The sequence below is a fragment of the Anoplophora glabripennis genome, unplaced genomic scaffold (genome assembly GCF_000390285.2).
Source record: "Anoplophora glabripennis isolate ALB-LARVAE unplaced genomic scaffold, Agla_2.0 scaffold373, whole genome shotgun sequence".
Taxonomy (NCBI): domain Eukaryota; kingdom Metazoa; phylum Arthropoda; class Insecta; order Coleoptera; family Cerambycidae; genus Anoplophora; species Anoplophora glabripennis.
The window spans coordinates 478,853-502,351 of record NW_019417316.1 but is presented as its reverse complement, the minus strand read 5'-3'; the positions used below and the strand labels follow the sequence as shown (position 1 = coordinate 502,351).

The window sequence follows — 23,499 nt, the reverse complement described above, 5'->3', positions numbered from 1 at the left end:
TCGTAGGTAAATTAATAATTATCTGGAAAAAAATTCAAAATTATACAGTACATTTGACACTCCCGCTGCCAATATCTCCGAAATGAATAAATTTATTTTAGTTTTGGAAATTGGGGTTGTTAGGTGCCTCGAATAGCTTCAAATTGTAGTTAGAACTGTTAGTTCAAATCTTTCTGTATAGATGGCGTGGCGATATTAAAAAATTTTTGTAATATAGAGTTTTTCCTTATATTTACTTGATTTCGAGACATGTCGACTTCAATATGCAATGTATGATGTAACAGGAAAATCTATTATTGTGGCTCCACAATCTTCTCTTCAATAGCTTTAGCTATTTTCTGTTTTAATTCTCAAGCATTCATGCTTTCTTTTGGTCACAAATTTTCCTTTCTATCAACTTTCTATTGTTCATCCGACATTTTATAATTATAAACTCGGCATACTCGTACGTTGTTGCCAACTTTATGTTGCAACATTTGGCATTTATTTATGCATATTGGGAAAAAATAATATACAGGGTGATTCATTAACAATGGGAAAGTCGAAAGCTGAAGATACTACACGTGAAATGGTGACCATCGGCGCAAACATGCCTTATCCGGAAGTTGATAGTTTCGGAAATAACACAAGTTAAAGTTTTAAATCGTTTTTTTGCGATTATTCTGAAAATATGTAGGTTAGGAACTTGAAAATTTGTGAAACTATATTTTTGTTTAGGCGACGAATAAGATGCGTGTTGTAATTTCAGCATTGCTCATAGGGGGCCACTTACGATCAATTTTACAGAAAATTTAGTTAATAACTTTTTACCCTGTATGTCTAACGTGAAACTTGATTCAAAACCTGAAAGAGCAATCATTTTTCCATTAATTGTGTATTCTTGTTTCATTTCGGTATCTCGATCCGTATTCGAGAAAAATCGATTTAACGAACACTATGTTCTGATAATACTAGAAATTAAAAGCGAAACAAACAAAGCATTTCTTCGTGTTATTACAACAATTAACAATAAAACAAATAAAATACGGAATTATGATTTAAAGTAATTGTTCGAAGAATCCAGCATTGACACTGATACACTTTACACGTTTTCTGAGAGATCTTCGAGTTTGAAACAACATATTGGGATTGCGTCTGACTCCGTTGGCAGCGATTTGTATTCTTTGCCACAACTCTTCACACAAGTCAATAGAGTTTATGTAAACTATATCTTTCATTCGAGACCAAATAGAAAAATCTAAAGATTTGAAGTCCGGACTTCTGGGTGGCCAAGCAAAAATGCTTCCACAGCTTGAAGAAGTTCTACTTTATTTAAGAAGAGACGTGTGGTTCATGCACGACGGAACTGCACCGTATTTTTCTCGGCCAGTGCGTGCATATTTAGATGCAGTTTTTTCAAATCGCTAGATTGGCCATGTAAGTGGTTTTGCTTGCCCATAGTTACACACCCTGTACAGAACCCGGATCTTCTTTTATTTTTATATCTCGTTGTCCTTCATGCATAATATATTGTTATGTATACTTTGCCTATCTAATTGACGTCAATGTAAATGATAAGAGATCCCTATATAAACTCATGCGAGATCTCTCATCATCAGTGTAATAGTAGTAGACGTTACGACTTGTACTGAATATCTAGTAATCAATAAACGTGTTGAAACAAATAAATGTGTTAAAGTCTTCCAAGTCACGAATTGCAACTTTAACTGGCGCAGTCGGTAGGATAGTGCGTAGTCCAGAAGAAATCATATTTGGTAGTAAGAAATTGACCAACGTGAAGAACCCTTCCAGACTATTGACTCTCAAGTCTTCAGCACTAGCCAGAACACTTTTGGAAAGGACCTCGAGAACTACAGCCATTCTCTGTTTAAGAAGCCAACTGATATTGGTGAGTCTGTGAGTCTTCCCTGTTCCCATTCCCTTGATTGATACTGATACTTTCAAGTTCTGTGACAAAATTACTATTTACTCCCTGAATTGACTGTTTATCAANTTGGCCATCCAGAAGTCCGGACTTCAATCTTCTTGATTTTTCTATTTGGTCTCGAATGAAAGATATAGTCTACAAAGAATCTATTGGTTCGTGTGAAGAGTTGTGGCAAAGAATACAAATCGCTGCCAACGAAGTCAAACGCAATCCCAATATGTTGTTTCAATCTCGGAAGATCTCTCAGAAAATGTTATGTAAAGTGTGCAAATGTCAACGGTGGATTCTTCGAACACTGACTTTAAATCATTATTACGAATTTCATTTGTTTTATTGTTAATTGTTGTAATAACACGATGAAACACTTGGTTTGTTTCACTTTTAATTTCTCATATTATCAAAACATAGTGTTTGTTAAATCGATTTTTCTCGAAAACGGATCGAGATACCGAAATGAAACACAATTAATGGAAAAATGATTGCCCTTTCAGGTTTTGAATCAAGTTTCACGTTAGACTTACAGGGTAAAAAGTTATTAACTAAATATTCGGTAAAATTGATCGTGAGTGGCGTCGTCTATGAGTAACGCTGAAATTGCAACATGCATCTTATTCGTCGCTTAAAAAAATATAGTTTCACCCATTTTCAAATTTCTAATCTACATATTTTCAGAATAATAATTCAGAAACTATCAACTTCTGGATAAGCCATATTTGCGCCGATGGTCACCATTTCACGTGTAGTATCTTCAGCTCTCGATTTTTCCATTGTTAATGAATCACCCTGTATATAAGTAATTTAAATTCGATTTTATTAAATATCTAGAAGCAACTATCTCGATCTACTTACTTTCTAATCATGAGGAACATTTTTCTTTGCATTGGCAATGATTTTATGAAGCACCTGATCCTCCTTAACAGAGACTCGCCAGTAAACGCAGCCATGATAGATAGATCTCAGCTATTTCTGCATTTTGGGGATTAAAAAGCAATTCACAGATGTAGACATCAACACTTTAAGCGTTGTCCTTTTAAAATTGAAGTTTTTCTAAGTGTTTTTATTTTTGATATAATTTTGTTCTCCACAACCTTCATAAACATTTACATTAAAACGCAACATCCTGTTTCACCGCAGACCATTGTAAAATTTTTGACGAAGAGACTTACACGATCTCCTAAATTCGTTTCTAAAATATATTGTATGCAATGCTTTGCGGACAAGAATATATAATTTTTTTTAAATGTTCCATTTATTATTCATTATGTAAAATTTTCGTTGTCTAATATCGATTAAAAATTAGTATCTGATCAAACTTTAAATTATGAAAGAATTTGTTATCGATTTTAGGACATTGTACCGTGGCGGAAATCGCGGTCAATTCTGTACTGGAAGCTGAGGAGGCGTCTGCTCGAGGACAGGGTAATCAAGGGCCTCATGGATGCCCAACCCGAGTTGGCGCTGGGCCAGGGCGAGGCCATGCTTAGGAGGTGGTTCATCGAGGACAAGGGCGCCGCAGAGGTAACCGAATCTATGTTGTACAATATTTTTTTTTCATTCAAACATTTTTTGACATAAGTCTATCGCGGAGCTATCGAAAATACGGTGCGGTTCAAACTAGGTGATAGTTGCTCCATTAGAAATGCTCCTTTGAAAAGGTCTCGCCTATTTTTGTTAGTTTTAAGAAAACCGAATTTTCCAATTTTCCTGACGCGATGGGGTTTACCAAAAATAACCATAAATGACGAAAATATTTAAGAATAATTCCTTTAAAATCGGTATTTACAATTGTCAGTGGTTTACTTTATTTTTTTTTCATCAAAAATAGGCAGTCGACAGTAGTGTGAAAATGCTTGGGGTGCAGATGATGTGACGATATGTTGGTGGGCTTTATCTGCCTTCGGGGCAGTTTTTGGGTCGGTTTATGGGGGACATGAGGGGTGTGGGTGGTGTGACGGTATGTTCATGGGCTTTACCTTCCTTGCAAATGGGTGACATCGCTATCTGCATTGCGTTTTGACTCCATCTGGGCACGAGTGTCTGTAATGATAAAAAAAAGTGGAGTAAAGTTGATCAAAAAGTGAAGACGAGCAAACCATCTGCCGGGGTTTTTGTGATCGGAACTTTATTTCAGACCCGAAAAGTAGCTCGTATCCACATCAATTTTCAATTTTGACGGAAACCACTTTTTAATGCAATCCTTTGATTAAAAAAAATGTACATATTGCGTATTTAAGGATTTTCGCTAATAGATTTCGCTTGAGATAACTTTATAACTACTGAATACACTAAGGATATTTTTATTATTTTTTTTTAACCTCAGAGTATCCCAAAGAAACCCTCAAGTGTTCAAACCGCTGCGGTTTTTCTTTCAATGTGATCCGAATTATTGAAATTGTCACTTGCTAAAAATCAATTAATTAAAGGATAAATTTTGCATCTTCTATTCAACTTTTTTAATTGAATTCTCACAAAGTCCATATTAAATGTCAAAAAGAAAAAATCTTTAAATAAGCAATTTTTGACCTTCATTTTCAATTTTAGAAACTTTTAAACTTTTAGCATGCTTAATGTGATCACTTAAATGATTAAAAGTTGGAGAATGCGCGCGCGGGCAAACGACGAACAAACACAGCCGGACTGGGCGATCGGCCATAAATTTCAGTTGTCGACAAATTGCCTAGCAGTGCAGTGCAGCAATGCTGAATTTGGTGCGATTCAGGCAATTTTAATTTATTATAGGCACCTTCTATCAATCATTGATATTACAATTGCGAAAGGGAGAAATAAGAGGGATATTTTGTGTACTAATAAATATTATTACAACATGGCATTTTGGAGACCTTTTGAAACGGAACAAAACGAAATTTACCGTCAAAATAATAAAATTGTTGGAGGACATAAATAATTAAAATATGTTGGCCAAATGAACATACAGGGTGTAAGAAGTTGGACTGCCATTACTTCAGCATGAGATAGTGTAATCACAAATGAACAAAAAAATTGTATATTACAGGGGCGTAAGATTAACAGTTTTCAAAATACGGCGAGTATTAGTATTGGGGAGTTTCATCACAACGTGACAACAGCGCTTAAGCTAATGCTAATGCTGGTGTGCATGCGGCAGACTTGTCCTATGGAAAAAATGTAAACAACTATTATTGTGAAACATGTAATAAATTTTGAAACGATCGTTTTCCAGTTTTTAAATAAATAAAATAAAATGTATCAGTTTTGTAGTACGAAGATAGTGTTGTGCTTAAATTTTATCTCGAATTTTAATTATTATTAATCTTTTAAAACAGCAACTTGACTATTAATCAAATTATGAATTTTAAAAATACGTAATTAAAGTTCCTAAAGATTCACATCTTTCAAATAATCATACGTATTAAAAATAATTTAGGTACTTACTAAAAATTAATTACTAAAATTCAGTAATTTTTAAACGCACAAGTACAAAACAAACAACATATGCTCAAAATATCCACCATTCGATGCACACACGACACCTTCCAATCTAATTTTCGCACACTTGCTGGAAAACACCTCAAGAAAAGGAAATAGTGGTACGAAAAAAAACACTCAAACACGATCCAATTCCAGATACCAACTGAATTGCATATTGCTGTACAGCTTAGTACCTCGTGTTATCCGCCGCGCTGTTGTCACATTGCTCGATATTAATTTTAAATTTATTGCAATGCTAATTATTTTTTAGAATTAAGCGCAAAGAAGTTCAAAAAATTGATAAAACATTGTGTGTATTTTATGGTATTCTAAGCAAGCAGTTATGTCAATATTCCTTAATTAATCGAAAATGATTGATAGGGGTTTAGGACCTATGTCATAAGGGTTTTTTGTTTATTTTAATGTATTCTCTCGTCTGTTAAAATTGAGGCAGTCAAACTTCTAACACGCTGTATAATAGAAATGTTCTACACATTATAATATACAAATTATTCTAATTTTTAACCNTTTTGAGGTATGGAAAAAGTATTGAGTTTCAATTTTTTTGCTTACTTATTTTAATGTAATTTGTCGAAGTAAAATAATGTTATTAGTTAAGTATTGCTCTTAAGTTAATACTTTAATTTGTCAAGTAGGTAGAGGAACAATATTGTAGATTAACAATAATTTCCAATGCATTCTATATTTTTTAACGGATAAACAAATTATATAAATAAAACTTTTGAGGCTCTATAACAAAATTAATATTTGATAAAAATTGATGAAATTTGGGCCACAGGCCACATGTGATGCTGAAAAACGCCATGTTGCCATATTTTTGCAAAAAAGTCCCTAAAGTAATTTTCGAAAAATTGATTGTAAAAAAAACCGTAGTAGTCTGTGGTTGGAGTTGGATCATCGTAAAAAAATTTTTAAACGGGTGTCCTAGTGTTTAATGAAGCCAAACTGTGTTTAAAAATTAAATATCTCTACTAGCACTACTTCTAAAGTTTTCACTCAAGTTGACACTCCACAATCAATAAACGTTATTAATATAGATATTAAAATAGTTTTCCAAATACTGCTAGCTAAATATTAGAAAATTAAACGTATTTATTTTAGATTTTACCTGAAGTATTCTTTAATATATTTTACATACCTATGTTCCAGGGTTATTCTTCCATTGATATGTTCAGGCTGGCCGAAGATTTCTTCGTCTCACTTAATATGAGTGCATTGCCACTAGACTTTTGGCAAGGGTCAATTTTTGAAGAACCTTTGGATAGAGTTGTACTTTGTCAACCATCTGCATGGGACTTTTGCAACAGAAGAGATTTTAGGTGAGATATAATACGCCTTTATACAGGGTGTTACAAAATTCGCGTACACGGACTGTGGGATCATATTAAGCTAGATAAGGTGATAAGAAAGTGTCTTTATGATTTTTCAAACAGACCAGTATTTTTCGAGATATAGCAGTATCAAATATCCAAAAATAATAAAAATACAGGGTGATTCAGAACTTATCCAAAAAAAAATTCTGGATGTACAGGGGACCCTTACAAATACAATTTTGTAAAGAAAAAATCAAAAAGGTCAGTTCGAAATTGATTTAAAAATACACTTCTGCACGGCACTGGAAACTGGTCCACTGTAAAACCTGACCTCGCACAATGCGACCGGTATGGCGGCGTGATAAAAACGGACAAAAACTTTCGCAAGGAAAGAAATATGTAAATAGAATTTTATCGCACCTATTTTATATCGGCAAATTCAAATGCTTTTGCCTTTATTAATTATTAATAAAATTAATTTGTGTTTTTAAATAATAAAATCATTTGACATACCCGATGCTGCAACAGCAATTGTTCAAAATTTTATCCACTCACGTGTAAACACATTTGGGTCCGTCTTACTCACTTTCTACGAACTAACACAAATGATGTCTTGCTTCACCATAACACAAATACTTCACCATAATACAAATGTTGTCTTGCTTCACCATAAATTAAAACGATATCCATCAACTCTGAGTTGCTATACACGCAAGCCATTTTTGACACTAACTACTAAAAAACTGATGTAAATACCACAGATAACAGGTAAAAACTACCGCAACGACGGATTTCAGTATTAGGAGTCACATGGCTCTCCACGCGTATTGCGAATGACGCTAGAGACTACAGTTGTCCAGCTATGTAGTGGTTTAATATGCTATAACTTCAATAATTTTTTTCTCAGAAACTATAAGGATTTTACAAAAATTTTTTTTACAATTTTGACTCCATTTCTCATGCCGCATCTATTCCCAAATTTTTTTGGATAAGTTGTGAATCACCCTGTATACCGGGTGATTCATTAACACTGGGAAAATCGAAAGCTGAACATACTACACGTAAAATGGTGAGCATTGGCGCAAATATGCCTTATCCGGAAGTTGATAGTTTCGGAAATTCAGGGTGTTGAAAGTAAAAATTTTAAATCGTTTTTTTGCGATTATTCTGAAACTATGGAGGTTAGGAACTTGAAAATTTGTGAAACAAAATTTTTTTAAGCAACGAATAAGATACATGTTGCAATTTCAGCGTTGGTCATAGATGGCGCCACCAATTTTACCGAAAATTTAGTTAATAATTTTTTACCCTGTATGTCTAATATGAAACCATTAATTATGTACTCTTGTTTCATTTCAGTATCTGGATCCGTTTTCGAGAATAATCGATTTAACGAAAACTATGATACGAGAAATTAAAAGCGAAACAAACTAAGTGTTTCTTCATGTTATTACAACAATTAATAAAACAAATGAAATACGTAATAATGATTTAAAGTAATAATTGTTCGAAGAATCNTGATGATACGAGAAATTAAAAGCGAAACAAACTAAGTGTTTCTTCATGTTATTACAACAATTAATAAAACAAATGAAATACGTAATAATGATTTAAAGTAATAATTGTACGAAGAATCCACCGTTGACACTGATACACTTTACACAACGTTTTCTGAGATACCTTCGGGTTTGAAACAACATATTGGGATTGCGTTTGACTTCGCTGGCAGCGATTCGTATTCTTTGGCACAACTCTTCACACGAACCAAATCTTTCATTCAAGACCAAAAAGAAAAATCAAGAGGATTGAAGTCCGGATTTCTGGGTGGGCAAGCAAAAATGCTTACATGGCCAATCTAGCGATTTGGAAAAACTACATTTAAATATGCACGCACTGGCTGAGAAAAATACGGTGGAGTTCCGTCGAGCATGAACCACATGTCTCTTCTTAAATAAAGTAGAACTTCTTTAAGACGTGGAAGCATTTTGCTTGGCTACCTAGAAGACCAGACTTCATCCTTTTGATTTTTCTATTTGGCCTCGAATGAAAGATATCGTTTACAAAGAATCTATTGGTTCGTATGAAGACTTGTGGCAAAGAATACAAATCGCTACCAACGAAGTCAGAAGCAGTCCCAATATGTTGTTTCACACTCGAAGATCTCTCAGAAAACGTTGTGTAAAGTGTATCAGTGTCAACGGTGGATTCTTCGAACAATTTAAATCATTATTACGTAGGCATTTCATTTGTTTTATTGTTAATTGTTGTAATAACATGAAGAAACACTTAGTTTGTATCGCTATTACTTTCTCGTATTATCAAAACATAGTGTTCGTTAAATCTATTTTTCTCGAAAACGCATCGATATACCGAAATGAAACAAGAGTACATAATTAATGGAAAAATGGTCTTTCAGGTTTTGCACCAAGTTTCATGTTAGACATACAGGGTAAAAAGTTATTAACTAAATTTTCTGTAAAATTGGTCGTAAATGGCGCCCTCTATGAGCAATGCTGAATTTATAACACGCATCTTATTCGTCGCTTAAAAAAATATAGTTTCACAAATTTTCAGGTTCCTAACCTACATATTTTCAGAATAATTGTAAAAAAACGATTTAAAATTTTAACTTTCAACACCCTGTATTTCCGAAACTATCAACTTTCGGATAAGGCATGTTTGTGCCGATGGTCACCATTTTACTTGTAGTATCTTCAGCTTTCGATTTTCCCATTGTTAATTAATCACCCTGTATATTTATAAATCTCAATAATCAATCATTATATAAACAATTACGACAAACGAGTTACAACAATTGTTCAAAATTTCCACCGTCTTTTTTTTATGACCTTATCTAGCTTAATATGATCCCAGGGTCCGTGTCCGCGAATTTCGTAACACCCTGTATAGTCTATAACACTAAATTAGTTTAGTTTACTCAGAAATACGATATATTAATTTTACCTTAGGTACGACGTACGTCTTTCACAACCAAGACGATTATTTATAATTATATATTATTTCAGGATCAAGATGTGTACCAATGTTAACATGAAGGATTTAATAACAGCTCATCATGAAACAGCTCACATTCATTATTTCATGCAGTACAAGAATCAACCAAAAGTGTTCAGAGATGGAGCGAATCCTGGTAAGTCTATAAAGAAATAAGATAATTCGACGGTAAATTAAAAAATTTATTCCTGCCAACTAAGACGATCCGAAACTAATTTTACTTGATATGTTATTGGAATAGTGTTTAAAAATAAGTCTACATTTACGTTGGATCAAATTTGTTTAGATTTCTCTCACCAAGTAAAATAAACTTTTTACCTAATGATACTGCCGAAAATAACTGCTCTGCGAACTAAATCCCCGTCAATAAAACAACCAGATACAAATCAGTTTGGAACTTATTAGCTCTCATCATTACGCCATAGATGAGACAACCAGCCAATGATGATCTATCTGTTTGGATGTCAATCTACTGATTTCGTTTTTTAGTGTGGATGAGATATAACCTACAAAGTATGTTGTATCCTAATTGTCACTGCTATTCAATGCTTACTAACACAAAGTATTGCCTCTTACTTACCGGCAGATAGCAACCTACTAAACTATAGGTACCATAAAAGCAAACCTAGTATCACAGTATTTAAGTACCTTTTAAAAAACATATTTTATTATTAGCTTAACACTTTTTTTTCTATTTCAAAAGTATTAAGCTAGGTAATTCAAACAGATTAAAAAAAAAATAAATTTTAAAAAATCAAATGAAATGAAGCTAAACAACGTTCTTCAATGCCGGAAATAAAAATATGTAAAAGTAATGGCTCTACAGGCAAGCTTTCTAACTGTCAATATTAAGGGAAGAAATACAAAAAAAAAAACAATAATATTAATATTTATAATAGTATAAGTGAAGGGAAGCCACCTGATGAAACAATCCCAAGTAGATTATGAAATAAATAGATATCTTTAGCTGTTACTCTTTTACGTGATTAGTCTTTGTCAAGAGTGATAATAGAATAGCAAGAATATAGGATATTTCTTCAAATGATTACAGTTATAGACCATGAGCTAGCGCACATGGGTGTGGCGTCATCGAAAAATGTCTGGCATTTTGAGGTCTGAAAAAGGTAAGTTAGTTAATGAAGATAAGGGTGGTTTTAAGGGCCGACCCGTGTTCGAAAATTTGGAAAATTAATTCCTTTTGCATAAAATAATTAGTTTCTCACTCATCTTAAAGTGTCTGGCAGTTTTTGCAAAAATAGACATTAATAAGTACCTAACAATTTTCAAATGCCAGACGGTTTTAAATAGCCGAAAGGTTGGTTCATAGACTTGCAAGAAGAAAAAAAATTCATCGTTTACTTTTTGTCTGGCAGTCGAAACAATGAAAATTTTTGTTATGAAAATGATAAAAATAAATTGCCAGACGGTTTCCAATGTTCGGAGTCGAGTTTCTCTGTGGAAAATTATGTGAAAATTTTTAACATTTCTCAGTTATCACTATTTGTCTGGTATCTCGGGTACTTAAAATTAATTTCCATATTTCTTGTTACAAAAAATTTGCCAGACAAATTGGAAAATGGAAAAATTGTGCCAGACAAAAGAAAATTAGTAAAAAATATATTAAAGTTTAAATGATTTATTTTTGTCTGGCATTTTGAATTTCAATTAGAAATACGCGTATAAACACAATATACAAATGCCAGATAAGTTGAAATATTCGAAAATGTATAAATGAATTGAAAAGTTACAAAAAAATTAATGAAAACTTGGTTTTCTTTTTTCTTCTAATTTAAGCGATTTATTTTTGTCTGGCATTTTGCATTACTATTGAATATACATATTTATACTTCAGGTTAAAACGCCAGACAAGTTGGGTTGTAAAAATTAAATTGAATTAAATAGTTGTAAAAAAATTAATGAAAACTTCAGTGTCTTTTTTTGTCCGGAAATTCGTTTTTTAATTAAAAATACACTTTCAAACTCAAATTAAAAATGCCAGACAAGTTGGGTTGTTCGAAAATATATAAATAAATAAATACAATTTCTCATTTTTTTTTCGATTTAAGCAAGATACTATTTCCGACGTACTGAATCTGATGCTGTTAACGGAAGTGACTTACCTAGCCAAGAAAAGCTGGAAAATAGGAAAAAGCTCCGTAAATTTAAAAAATTCACATTTTAAATCATATTTGAATTAAGAAATAAAATTGCAGGAAAATGTTATTCAAAACATGAACTACAAATAAATAAAAAGTTTTTATTACAAGATGTTATTTCTTCTACAACCATTTAATTTAATTTAATTTAATTTAATTTAATTTAATTTCGTTTTAAATTTTCCAACAACCCACCTTGTCTGTTTTTTCAATAGAAATGCAAAATGCCAGACAAAAATATATCATATAAATTAGAAAAAAAAAAATGAAAACCAAGTTTCATTTTTACATTTTCGAACAGCTCATCTTGTCTGGCATTTGTATGTTGTGTTTATACGCGCATTTCAAATTGAAATGCAAATAGCTCACGGTCTATTAGAAGTCTTGTCTGTAGGGTTAGATATCTTTTGCATACCCAGATTTTTTGTATCGAAGAACATTATTTGACTTCATTTGATAAAATATGTTTCTTAATTTGTTTTCTATTTTAATGGTGTTTTAAACTAACACCATTAAAATAGAGTAGAAAAAGGTGTTCTCAACTAACGATATTGAGGGAGTACTCTTTTCGCTAACGCTCCTTCCAATATTGAATTACTGCTGATATTAGTTGTTTAGTAGATATGGCGGATGTAATTCAGTGCTGGACGGAACTCAAGTAAGCAGAGTAGTTGTTTCCCACAACATTATTAGTTAAAAACTTCGCCTATTTCTCTGATTATTGGATATTTCATCTCCTGCAAAAAACTATTATTTTGATAGTTTAATAAAGATAATCCGTGATTTATTTAATAATATTTTACTATCAAGCACTTATATTATAGTTAACGTATCGAAAAATCAACTTTCTTGCATTATCAAAACTAGAAATGACAATATGTTTTTAAAATATTCATAATTGAATTTATAGGATTAGTTTTTTAATTTTTTCACTGATAGCAAAATTCCCGGTAAACGGATAACTATGCTACAAATAAATAACTTCAGACTATAACTAATAATTTTTCTTATCTATTACCTTTAGTTGCTTAATAGGTCGCTTTCTACCTGCAGACACAATGCGACTCTTTGTGATAGTAGGCATTGAGTAGCAATCAATGACAATGGATATATGTATAATAATCTGTAGATTATATTTCACCCACACTGATTCTTCCCGTAAAAAAAAATAAAAAACAAGAGTAATATTTCCCTCTAAGACAATTCCTAAAGGCTCCATTGGTTAGGTAAACAAATATACTCACCTAATCTTGACATATAATCAGCACTTTTGACAGTTTCTTCAATATATAATTTTTTCTAGAATTTTATAAATAATTAGGTAATATTCAGATATTTATTAATTCCATTTAATATGGAGAATACTTGATAACAGCTCATTTATAGTTTAAATTGCGCTATGATCCTTGTTAAAGGTGATAATAGAACAATTATTTTAAGATATATTTTTTTGACAGTTTAAGTTGATGATGAAGGTAATGAATGATGACTTACCTTTATTTTAGATAATTATTAATTACTAGCTAGTTGTGGAGTTACTTCTTTAACACACCTAAGAAGTTGCTACCAAAGAGCATATATGATTTCATTTGATATTTTAAGGAAAAATACCTGTAAAATAAAATAAAAGTGCAAGATCAAATGTACAGCTCTATGATTCTTCAAAAATTGGAAGTGAAATACGTTTGAATCTACCCATTGTTCATTAAGTACTGACACCTAACAGACCATGAACTTCAAGCCACTTCAACATAATTGAACTAGGCACCAATGCAAGGCCTAGGCTGTGCACTTTGAAACCAGGAAAGATATAAACACCTATAGTATTTTCATTTTCAAGATAGAGTGAAAATAAACAAATACACGCACGTTTCACGTGTTCAGCATAAATCGTAAAATTGAACAGGGGCGGACTTAAAACTAACTAGGTATGAATAAAATAAAACAACAATATTTTACTTTGTGATTCGTAATTTGCCGAAAGTAGATATCCAAAATATATACTGAATAATAATCTAATAATAAATTTGAAAAACTTAAAAATATTCCCTATTGTAAAAAAGAACTCAATTTGAAAAAAAAATAAACTCTTCGGATGAACTGGAAGTATTGTCATCACCTATATTAATAATAAGACGCTCTACTTGTGTCAGTTGTGTCTCAATAATATTATCCAGGTTCCACATTTCAACTTCCACTTTTTGTTTTACATGCCCAATACATTTTTGCCATTTTTCCGGTGTAATGTTCTGTAACGCATTATTTACTTAACTTAATTTAATACTTAATTTAGTAACGAGATATTGAAACTAAAATAGCAATTCAAAATCCGACCCTGACCACTACCGTCTACAGCTACCTCCCACTTCTTCATGCAGTTTATGGCTGATCAGCCAATAAGAATGCGATGAGGAAGGAGGCTCGATCTGATCACGTGAATAGCATGCACCAGTCTATGTTTACATTTACTCTATCTTGAAATTGAAAATACTATAGAGGCAGTATATTTGTCATCTCAGCAGAACTAGTCCTTAGCTCGTGTGGCACAAGACATGAACGGTGAAGATTGCCACTTTTACAACAACGACAACTATTATTAACAATATAGACTTTCAATTTGCGGACTTTTAGATTTTTTTTCAATACAGTATAGCTTCCTCGTACGAGTAGTATCAATTTCCATATAAAATCACAACTTTCGTCCTAATTGGGTGTTGTTTCCTAGAATGCACCGTTCGCGATTAAAAGTATTCTAATTGTTGAGAGATTTATATTAGATAATTTTTCCCATTGAAACCCATCAGACCGCTTCTAATTCTGTGAGCAATGGCTAGTTTTTGTTCAAACTCATGAAGTAATTTCTGGCAAAACTGTACTGCACCAAATTTGACGTCTTTATCTTCAATGATTATCGAAATGATATTTGTTTTGTATGTTTTTAAGAAAGCAATTAGCTCTGAATGTTTGTGCAACATATATGTTTCACTCTGTATAGTAAATAGTTAATTTAATTTACGCATGTATAGGTATTGAGTTAGTTTTATAAACTAATATTTCCAGTTACCATTGTCAATAAGTAGATAAATATTAGATATGCATATATATTTCTAACTTCCTGGAAACAAATGTCAATTATATTAACTTTATTAACTATATATTACCAATAATACATTATTTTAATTATCCTAAATAATTATAAAAAGCAGATAAAATAATTTAATGATTTCCAGATAATATTACCTATCTGATCAGAAAGATATACCTACCTAATATTATTACTTTTATATACCTACTACTCAATATTATGACATCTGATTTTTATTATCGAAAACTTTTTTTTATATAAATTAACTCTTTCAAATTGTTTATTATTAATCGAATCACCATGCGCATAGCCTGCAGTATGTATTTTATTTAAAAAGATATGCAATATGTTTTAAATGGACGAGGAAGTACTATAATCCCAATAATTATTATATTTGAAACATGTGCAAGAAACTGCTTTAAGCTTTTACTTTCACTGCACTTGTGAATTTAAACAATGTCTGAAATGTAAATTATAATATATAAAGCCCATATAAGTCCGCAATTAGAAATGTATATTGCTGCGGATAACTATTATTATATAGGACTGAAAAATTGTAAACATACAGCTGTTAATGCTGTTTTAAAAATATAATCGTAGTTCTTTAAAGTATAAAGAATACTTGTATATTAAATAAGATACTTATGTATTTGTAGCTTTCCATGAGGCAATAGGAGAAGCAATTGGATTATCAGTAAGCACTCCCAGACATTTGCAAGCCCTAGGACTAGTGCAGCCTTCTGTGGATGATACCGCAGTTGATATAAACTACCTTTATTCTATGGCACTAGAAAAGGTTGCCTTTTTACCCTTCGCTTACGTAATGGATAAATGGAGATATGACGTCTTCAAAGGTGAAATTGGTAAAGATCAATATAATTGCCATTGGTGGAGACTGAGGTTAGTGACGCGATATATTAACAGTTCTCGACTTGTATAAACATATATATTTTTTATTTTTAGTGAACAGTATCAGGGAATTAAACCTCCTGTATTAAGATCCGAAATAGATTTCGACCCAGGAGCGAAATATCACATTCCAGCAAACATTCCTTATTTAAGGTAAGCAATACTTTTTTTATGTTATTTAAAAGGAAATAGTTATATAGAAAATATATTTTAATAACAAAAATCACAAAAGCAACAGAAGGTAATACTGATAAAGATAAAAACAATGTAAAGACAGCTATTAAATAATATCACTAGTGATATTCATGACCTTCGATGTCGCCTCCTCCATAACCGGAAATATCGTGACCCCCTCCTATATCGATGCCTCCACCAAAATCATGGCCACCTTCATCTCCCCCAGCATCGCCTCCTCCAAAATCTCCTCCTCCAAAATCTCCTCCTCCGATGTCATGACTTTCTTCATGTACGGGAGCATGTATTTCGCTAACGCTCCTTCCAATATTGAATTACTGCTGATATTAGTTGTTTAGTAGATATGGCGGATGTAATTCAGTGCTGGACGGAACTCAAGTANAGTAAAAGTTTAGAAGTTCTATTTAAAGACGGCGAGCTTAATAAAATGGAAATGTAATGTTTAATGTTTAAAAACAATCAGAAATTACCTGTCACTTGATCAGTACTATTTTCTCACACACAGACAGACAGACAAACAGACAGACAGACACAAAGACAGACAGACACTTTCTCATGGAAATGTGGGTTTTGCCACCCGATTAACGTGTTAATGCTTTTAAAATAGGGCCTGTCGTTAAAATACACATATTTATATCCTGCCTTCCCAGATAGGTATGTCACTTGTGGCAATTTAAATATGTTTCGGATGTATTTCAACCTTCATCAAGAGCTTTTTTTTTATGAAAAATTTTTGGAGTACAACCACAAGGATAAAAAGTAAGAGGTTAGGGTAAAAGTAACAGATCAGTGGTGTTATAGTCTTTCCGATCTCAATTGAAGACCAAAGATCTAGACGGTATGTACCAAGTTCGGTCGCTGACGCAGCAACTCGGCATTGAAATATTTGAAAAACTTGTTCCCATATTTATTTAGCCATACCCAGAAACAGGTCTGGTCGCCCAGTTAATAATAATAATAATAATTTTGTTTCCTCTAAGACAAAATACAAATTTGTATAGGAATTGTCAAAATAATTCCCTTACAAACTAAACCATAAAAAATTCGTCTAAAGTATAATAACATTCGAGTAAAAAACCTTTTAGCACATTTTTAAAAACTTTTAAACTTTTAGCATGCTTAATGTGATCACTTAAATGATTAAAAGTTGGAGAATGCGCGCGCGGGCAATCGACGAACAAACGCAGCCGGACTGGGCGATCGGCCATAAATTTCAGTTGTCGACAAATTGCCTATCAGTGCAGTGCAGCAATGCTGAATTTGGTGCGATTCAGGCAATTTTAATTTATTATAGGCACCTTCTATCAATCATTGATATTACAAGTGCGAAAGGGAGAAATAAGAGGGATATTTTGTGCACTAATAAATATTATTACAACATGGCATTTTGGAGACCTTTTGAAACGGAACAAAACGAAATTTACCACCAATACAATAAAATTGTTTGAGGACATAAATAATTAAAATATGTTGTTGACCAAATGAACATACAGGGTGTAAGAAGTTTGGCTGCCATTACTTCAGCATGAGATAGTGTAATCACAAATGAACAAAAAAGTTGTATATTACAGGGGCGTAAGATTGACAGTTTTCAAAATAGGCGAGTATTAGTATTGGGGAGTTTCACCGCAACGTGACAACAGCGCTTAAGCTAATGCTACACAGTTGGTGTGTACCACGCGTGCACGGGGCAGACTTGTCCTACGGAACAAATGTAAACAACAATTATTGTGAAACATGTAATAAATTTCGAGACAATCGTTTTCCAGTTTTTAAATAAATAAAATGTATCGGTTTTGTAGTACGAAGATAGTGTTGTGCTTAAATTTTAGTTCAAATTTTAGTAATTATGAATGAAAGAAGTAAAAAAAGTGATAAACGTGTTATGCACGCAGTTATGTCGATATTCCTTAATTAATCGGACTTTTGTACATCAAGTTGGAGATTTTGATAATTTTTTTCTCGGATTGGTTGAGTTTAGGGACCCATGTCATATAAGGGTTTTTTGTTTATTTGAATGTATTTGATCGTCTGTTAAAATTGAGGCAGTCAAATTTCTAACACCCTGGTTTATTTATGTAACGTGTTTTCTTTTTTCGCAATAATCAGAGCTACAAATGGGACAAAAACGAGGTGGTGGTCCAGTGGATCGAAGAGCAACTGTCCAAGCCCAGCAACGAGTCCATCATCAACCGAAATATCCACGTNAATAAAACGTCTGTTTTTTGCTAATCCACTTTAATTTCGGACGGTCGATGGGGACCGCTGCCCAAATTAACGTTGAACCCGCACAAGCCGGCGATAAATAAGTCGTAATTTTCGTTTTTATCGCCGCGACATGTGCCTCCGTCCGGTATTTTAAGATTTCGCTTTCTCGACCGGCAGACACACAAATAATCCGCCTCATTTCTTGCGAAACGTTTATTGTTCTACATGACAAAAATAGCCGCAGCTGTTCAACACGGACAATAAATTCCTAGTTGTCCTATTGTGTGTGTATGTGAGCCCGTTCTGAGATTCCCGCTAAAATTTCTGGGCGATTAAAATGTCTAATAAAATGCCCCTGGAAATTGCGCCCTGCGAGCGGTCGCGTCGGTTTTGGCGAGTCTGCCGTTGCTTCAGCGGTCTTCGCCGACTTATGGATCGTTTCATTAATTTAAACAAAAAAAAACAGATAGGAAAAGTGGTAAGCTGTTAGACACACAAATAAGTGCACATTTAAGGTTATTTAAGAGTGAAATTATTTTGGTCTTGAAATTTGAGTGAACGGACCAACCTCAACTTCTTCGCTTCTACAAAATTATTTTGGCACGATTATGAATTGGTGTTCTGAATGGTTGCTGCCTCTTAATCTCGAAAAGCGCTGTGTGCTACACATGTCCAAAACCAATCCTAGATTAGCGTATAACATTAATGGAATCGAACTACCTAGTGGGATTCATCAAAATGATCTCGGAGTTGTTAGTCCGCCCCCTCTGGAAAGTTGATTACCACATACTTTATAACTCCTGAGGAGCTTCGTTTTGACGACTCTACCATATTTTTCCTCTGCGACTTTTCTCGATTCCTCCGCTTTTCCACTCGGAAAAGTCCAAAAACATGGCAATTTCCCGTGGTCTTGAAAAGTCAAGACCACATCTTTTATTTTTAGCTTAAGTAACTGGAAATTTTGTTGCAAATGCCGACAGAAATTCTTCCGACATTAACGTGTCTACCGGTCGAAATATGCCAAAATAACAGGGTATTGAAAATCAATTACCACATAGGTAATTTTTAGTAAAATTAATTGTAAATAATTAATTCAGTCAAAAAGTCTTGTCCGACAAATTTCAAGCCGCGTTTTTTTCAGTCCGACAGCTGAAAATTCATGTTTTCCACTTTTAAATTTACTGTACAAAGTGTGATATAAATGTCCGACGATTTAATGTCCGCAAATTATTAAAAAATCAATAAATCAATAATCGTGATGAAATTTAATTTTTTCACGCTAAAAATTTCATATTTATAAATGGTTATTAATTATTATTATGTAGATTATTATTTGTTTCAAATAAATAATTATAATATTGCTTATTTTATTCTTAAAAATTTAAAAATTATTAACAAATGAAGTTATTTTTGAGGCGATTAATACTATCTTAGTGCATAATGCATTATTTCTAAATAAATTAATATTATACTTGATATAAAAATCCTTTTTTCTCTTTCAAATTTTCATTCGCGTCTGTTATTTTCCTTTACAAAAATTTTCCTATTTTTCTAAAAGCAAATCCCAAAACTTTTGTGCATAATTTTTTTACACCATACATACTTTTTTGAAATCGTTTAATTCTTTTCTCGATACTATTTATATGGCTAAATTGAGAATAAGATATTTACAATTACTAGAATAAAACGAAAAATATATACAGGTTGTTTCAGAAAGACCTCCCGTAAATAAACGGGGTGGTTGTACGACAAAAAATGAGAATTTTTTGTCTTATGAACTATTTCTCTATCTCCTCTTGTTTTTGAGATAGACACAAAATAAAAATTTTTAAATAGAATTTTTACGAAAATTTCCAAAAGGTGCGAAATATTTTTATGAAATTTGGTAGTCTGGGGTTTTTAAAGGTGCCAAATACGCTAGTCTAATTATTTTTTGTATATTTCATAGAGGGCGCTAATTATGCTACATTCTTATTACATTTTAAGTTCTATTTTTTTAAGGTTAGGTTTTTTACCATTCGGGCTCGAATTTCTATTGTTCAATTTTATTTTCTAAAAATAATGTACTCTTGTTAGAACTTCCTAATATGATCGATTTTCGAGAAAAAAGGCTTTTAATTAAACTCTTACAATATTACACTATAAAATAAGTGACTTTTCTCAAAGTAAGGTTGAGCTTTGAAAAAAGTCACTTATTTTATACACCGTCTTTCTTTCTGAAACACCCTGCATTGTACCTATATTTATATGGAATTTTGCTTAATACATGAAAATACCTTATTAGAAATTATAAATACATGTACACATTTTTTACGAAATTTTTTTCGTTATTTTTTGTCGAACTGACGATTTGTGGACATATTTTTGTCGGACATTACAATTTTTGCTTATAAAAAACACTTTTCCATCGTGTGTTATTTTTGTCCGACATGTGGTAATTGATTTATCATACCCCGTGAAAATTCCGATTTCCAGCTGTCGGACTGAAAAAACGCGGCTTGAAATTTGTCGGACAACAATACTTTTTGACTGAATTAATTATTTACAATTAAATTTACTAAAAATTACCTATGTGGTAATTGATTTTCAATACCCTGTTATTTTGGCAAGTTTCAGCCGGTAGACACGTCAATGTCGGAAGAATTTCTGTCGGACAAATTTAAATCGGCATTTGCAACAAATTTTCCAGTAACTGAAGCTAAAAATAAAAGATGTGGTCTTGACTTTTCAAGACCCCGGGAAATTGCCATGTTTTTGGACTGTTCCGAGTGGAAAAGCGGAGGAATCGAGAAAAGTCGCAGAGGAAAAGTGTGGTAGACTCGTCAAAAGGATGCTTTTCAGGAGTTATAAAGTATGTGGTAATCAACTTTCCAGGGGGGGCCTGTACTGTGGACTATGTTGTAACAGTCTCTCTATTAGAGTCCACATGTTACTAAAGTTGTGAAGAAGTGCAATCAATTAGTTTTCATTAAAAAATCTTTCATCAGCATGTTTCTCAAGTTATATAAATCCTATATAGAATTTGCTGTAGTCATATCATATAGTCATATTTGCTGTAGTCTGTTATTAAAGCAGGACATTGCAACATTGGAAGGTGTTCAAAGGCGTGTTAGAAAAGTAGTAAAGTTTAGTAGAAACATTCTGCTTGTGTACATTTGGATGTTTTATTATTATTATTATTATTANGCAAGGCATTGCAAGATTGGAAGGTGTTCAAAGGCGTGCTAGAAAAGTAGTAAGGTTTAGTAAAAAGTAGAAACATTCCGCTTGTGTACATTTGGATGTTTTATTTGGATTATGAGGCTTATATCCTGAACATTTTTCATTGAAAATTTTGATGGAAATAGCTTTTAATAGTTAGTCGTTTAAAGTAAAAAACCTAAAGGATTATTATTATTATTTACAAATTTTTTTTCTCGGTGCGTGAAATCTGCTTGTTCCAGATACAATCTGAGACCGAATCCGACTGCATCGTACTTAATTAACTAAGATTGGTGTATCTAAAGAGTAGATGATCAGTTGTTTATACTTCCATACATTCAACTCCCTAACTGAGACTCCACCATATCTTTAATCAAGCAACGTAACACAGCTGCTACCTTTTCTCCTATTTCTGTACAGAATGATGGTTGCGGTGACATAAGCCGTTTCTACGGGAACAGTAAAGTGTGACAATTTCTCTAGAGTGCCATATTTATTTACATCATTAATTTTCAAGGAACGCGTTCTGGTTGTTCCTAATCTTTTGGCAAGCGAGTCAAAATCGCGTCTACACTAATTTGTCATGAAAGAGGCGCTATGTGTATGACAAAATGCATCAGATAATGAGTAGTCCTGATCATAAGACCAAATCAAATTAATAAGTAATCCTTCTTACATTTTAACTGTGGTGATTACCCAGATAATAAACCAGATCTTATACTTTGTATCGTTGCAGTTTACATTAACGCAACTCGTTATTTATAGAATGAATAATGGAGCAATTGTCATCACAATTTTCATGCTACTACAACCTTGTTAACTATTTGCTTTTTGGAACTATCAAAGTGTTTTATTTTAATGAACGAATTTATAGTTGTCGCAATTAATTGCCGTCCCATATTAATTCATTTTCATTGATTTCAGACGCTTATTTCGCATACTCATAGAAACCATAAAATTTTATTGTATTTGCTGTTCCATCGGTTATAGTAATGTTGATAAAGGTGCACTAATGTGAGGAATTTCTAATTAGTGTAACTGATTGCATTCTAATGTGCAAACCTCGCGCAATGTAACAGTTCACAAATGTTTCGCATTATCCATATTGTAAACAAGGAACAAGCGAAACGCACTAAGGCTCTTAGTTCCTTGAGTTAGTGGATTATAAGAACGTTTGAAGACATTGCAGTGCATGCTCAAAACTGCCGAGTAATTTTCAATTTCATCCTGGTAACACGAAAGTTGAAGTTACTACACAGCGGAAATGGGACAAAGAAACACCGAGAGCGTAATTCCCGGGTATGTCGGAGGTATTACCACTAGTGTGGTATGGGAGCCGCTTGAAACACTAGTCTTTAATAAAGTGGATGAAGTAAATCTAGTAAAATCAGATTTCTTTAACTGCACAGATCCGCCTTCTCTTACCTCTTTCGTCGACTGGAATGGAGAGAAATAATTTGCTAGAGGTGGGATCTGTGACGGAGCAGGAAAATGAGATGGCAGGTACGCTTTACAAACGCTTCACGTACATGCTGCGAATATTTTGGATAAATCTTAATAATTTAAGAGCTCCAAGTGAAGCGAGGAATTAGAGAGGACTGTTAATATTTCTTACAGATCTGGAAACGCAATTTGTTGTACGTGTGTTGCAGGGAAATACTTGGGAAATTCAGCAAATGTAAATAATTTCGTTTATAAATTCAATTTTACTTAAACTGAATTAAGCAGCTACATATACCGGAAAATGTTTAAATAGTGTAAGTGGCGAAATTAATCCAAAGTAGTGACTTTTTTTCATTAAACAGAATAATATGTTTTGTTACACTTCATTAAGTAATTTTATTAAAAGAGCTCTTTTAATTTCAAGAATCATTTTATCCTTAAGGTATTAAATATCTATCCAAAAAACATATTTTGCTTCACTGGCATATAATGTGTTATTTGCTTTCCTTAAACATTATTTAAAAAGTACATTTTAGTTTAGTTAAGTAACTCAATATCCATTTAAAAAATTGCATATAA

The 23,499-nt window shown here is 32.6% G+C and overlaps 2 protein-coding genes across 2 annotated transcripts; both read left to right on the top strand.

Moving 5' to 3' along the window:
• The first annotated feature begins 3,255 nt into the window (after window positions 1-3,255).
• Window positions 3,256-18,300, top strand: LOC111692263 (acetyl-CoA carboxylase-like). The gene is made up of 2 exons (XM_023456172.1): window positions 3,256-3,445; window positions 18,178-18,300. The coding sequence occupies exons 1-2, from the start codon at window positions 3,362-3,364 to the stop codon at window positions 18,298-18,300; spliced, it is 207 nt and encodes a 68-aa protein (XP_023311940.1). The 5' UTR covers window positions 3,256-3,361.
• LOC111692262 (angiotensin-converting enzyme-like) lies at window positions 6,548-16,060 on the top strand. Its single transcript, XM_023456170.1, has 4 exons — window positions 6,548-6,714; window positions 9,735-9,859; window positions 15,621-15,864; window positions 15,928-16,060. The coding sequence occupies exons 1-4, from the start codon at window positions 6,563-6,565 to the stop codon at window positions 16,028-16,030; spliced, it is 624 nt and encodes a 207-aa protein (XP_023311938.1). The 5' UTR covers window positions 6,548-6,562; the 3' UTR covers window positions 16,031-16,060.
• Window positions 18,301-23,499: the final 5,199 nt, after the last annotated feature.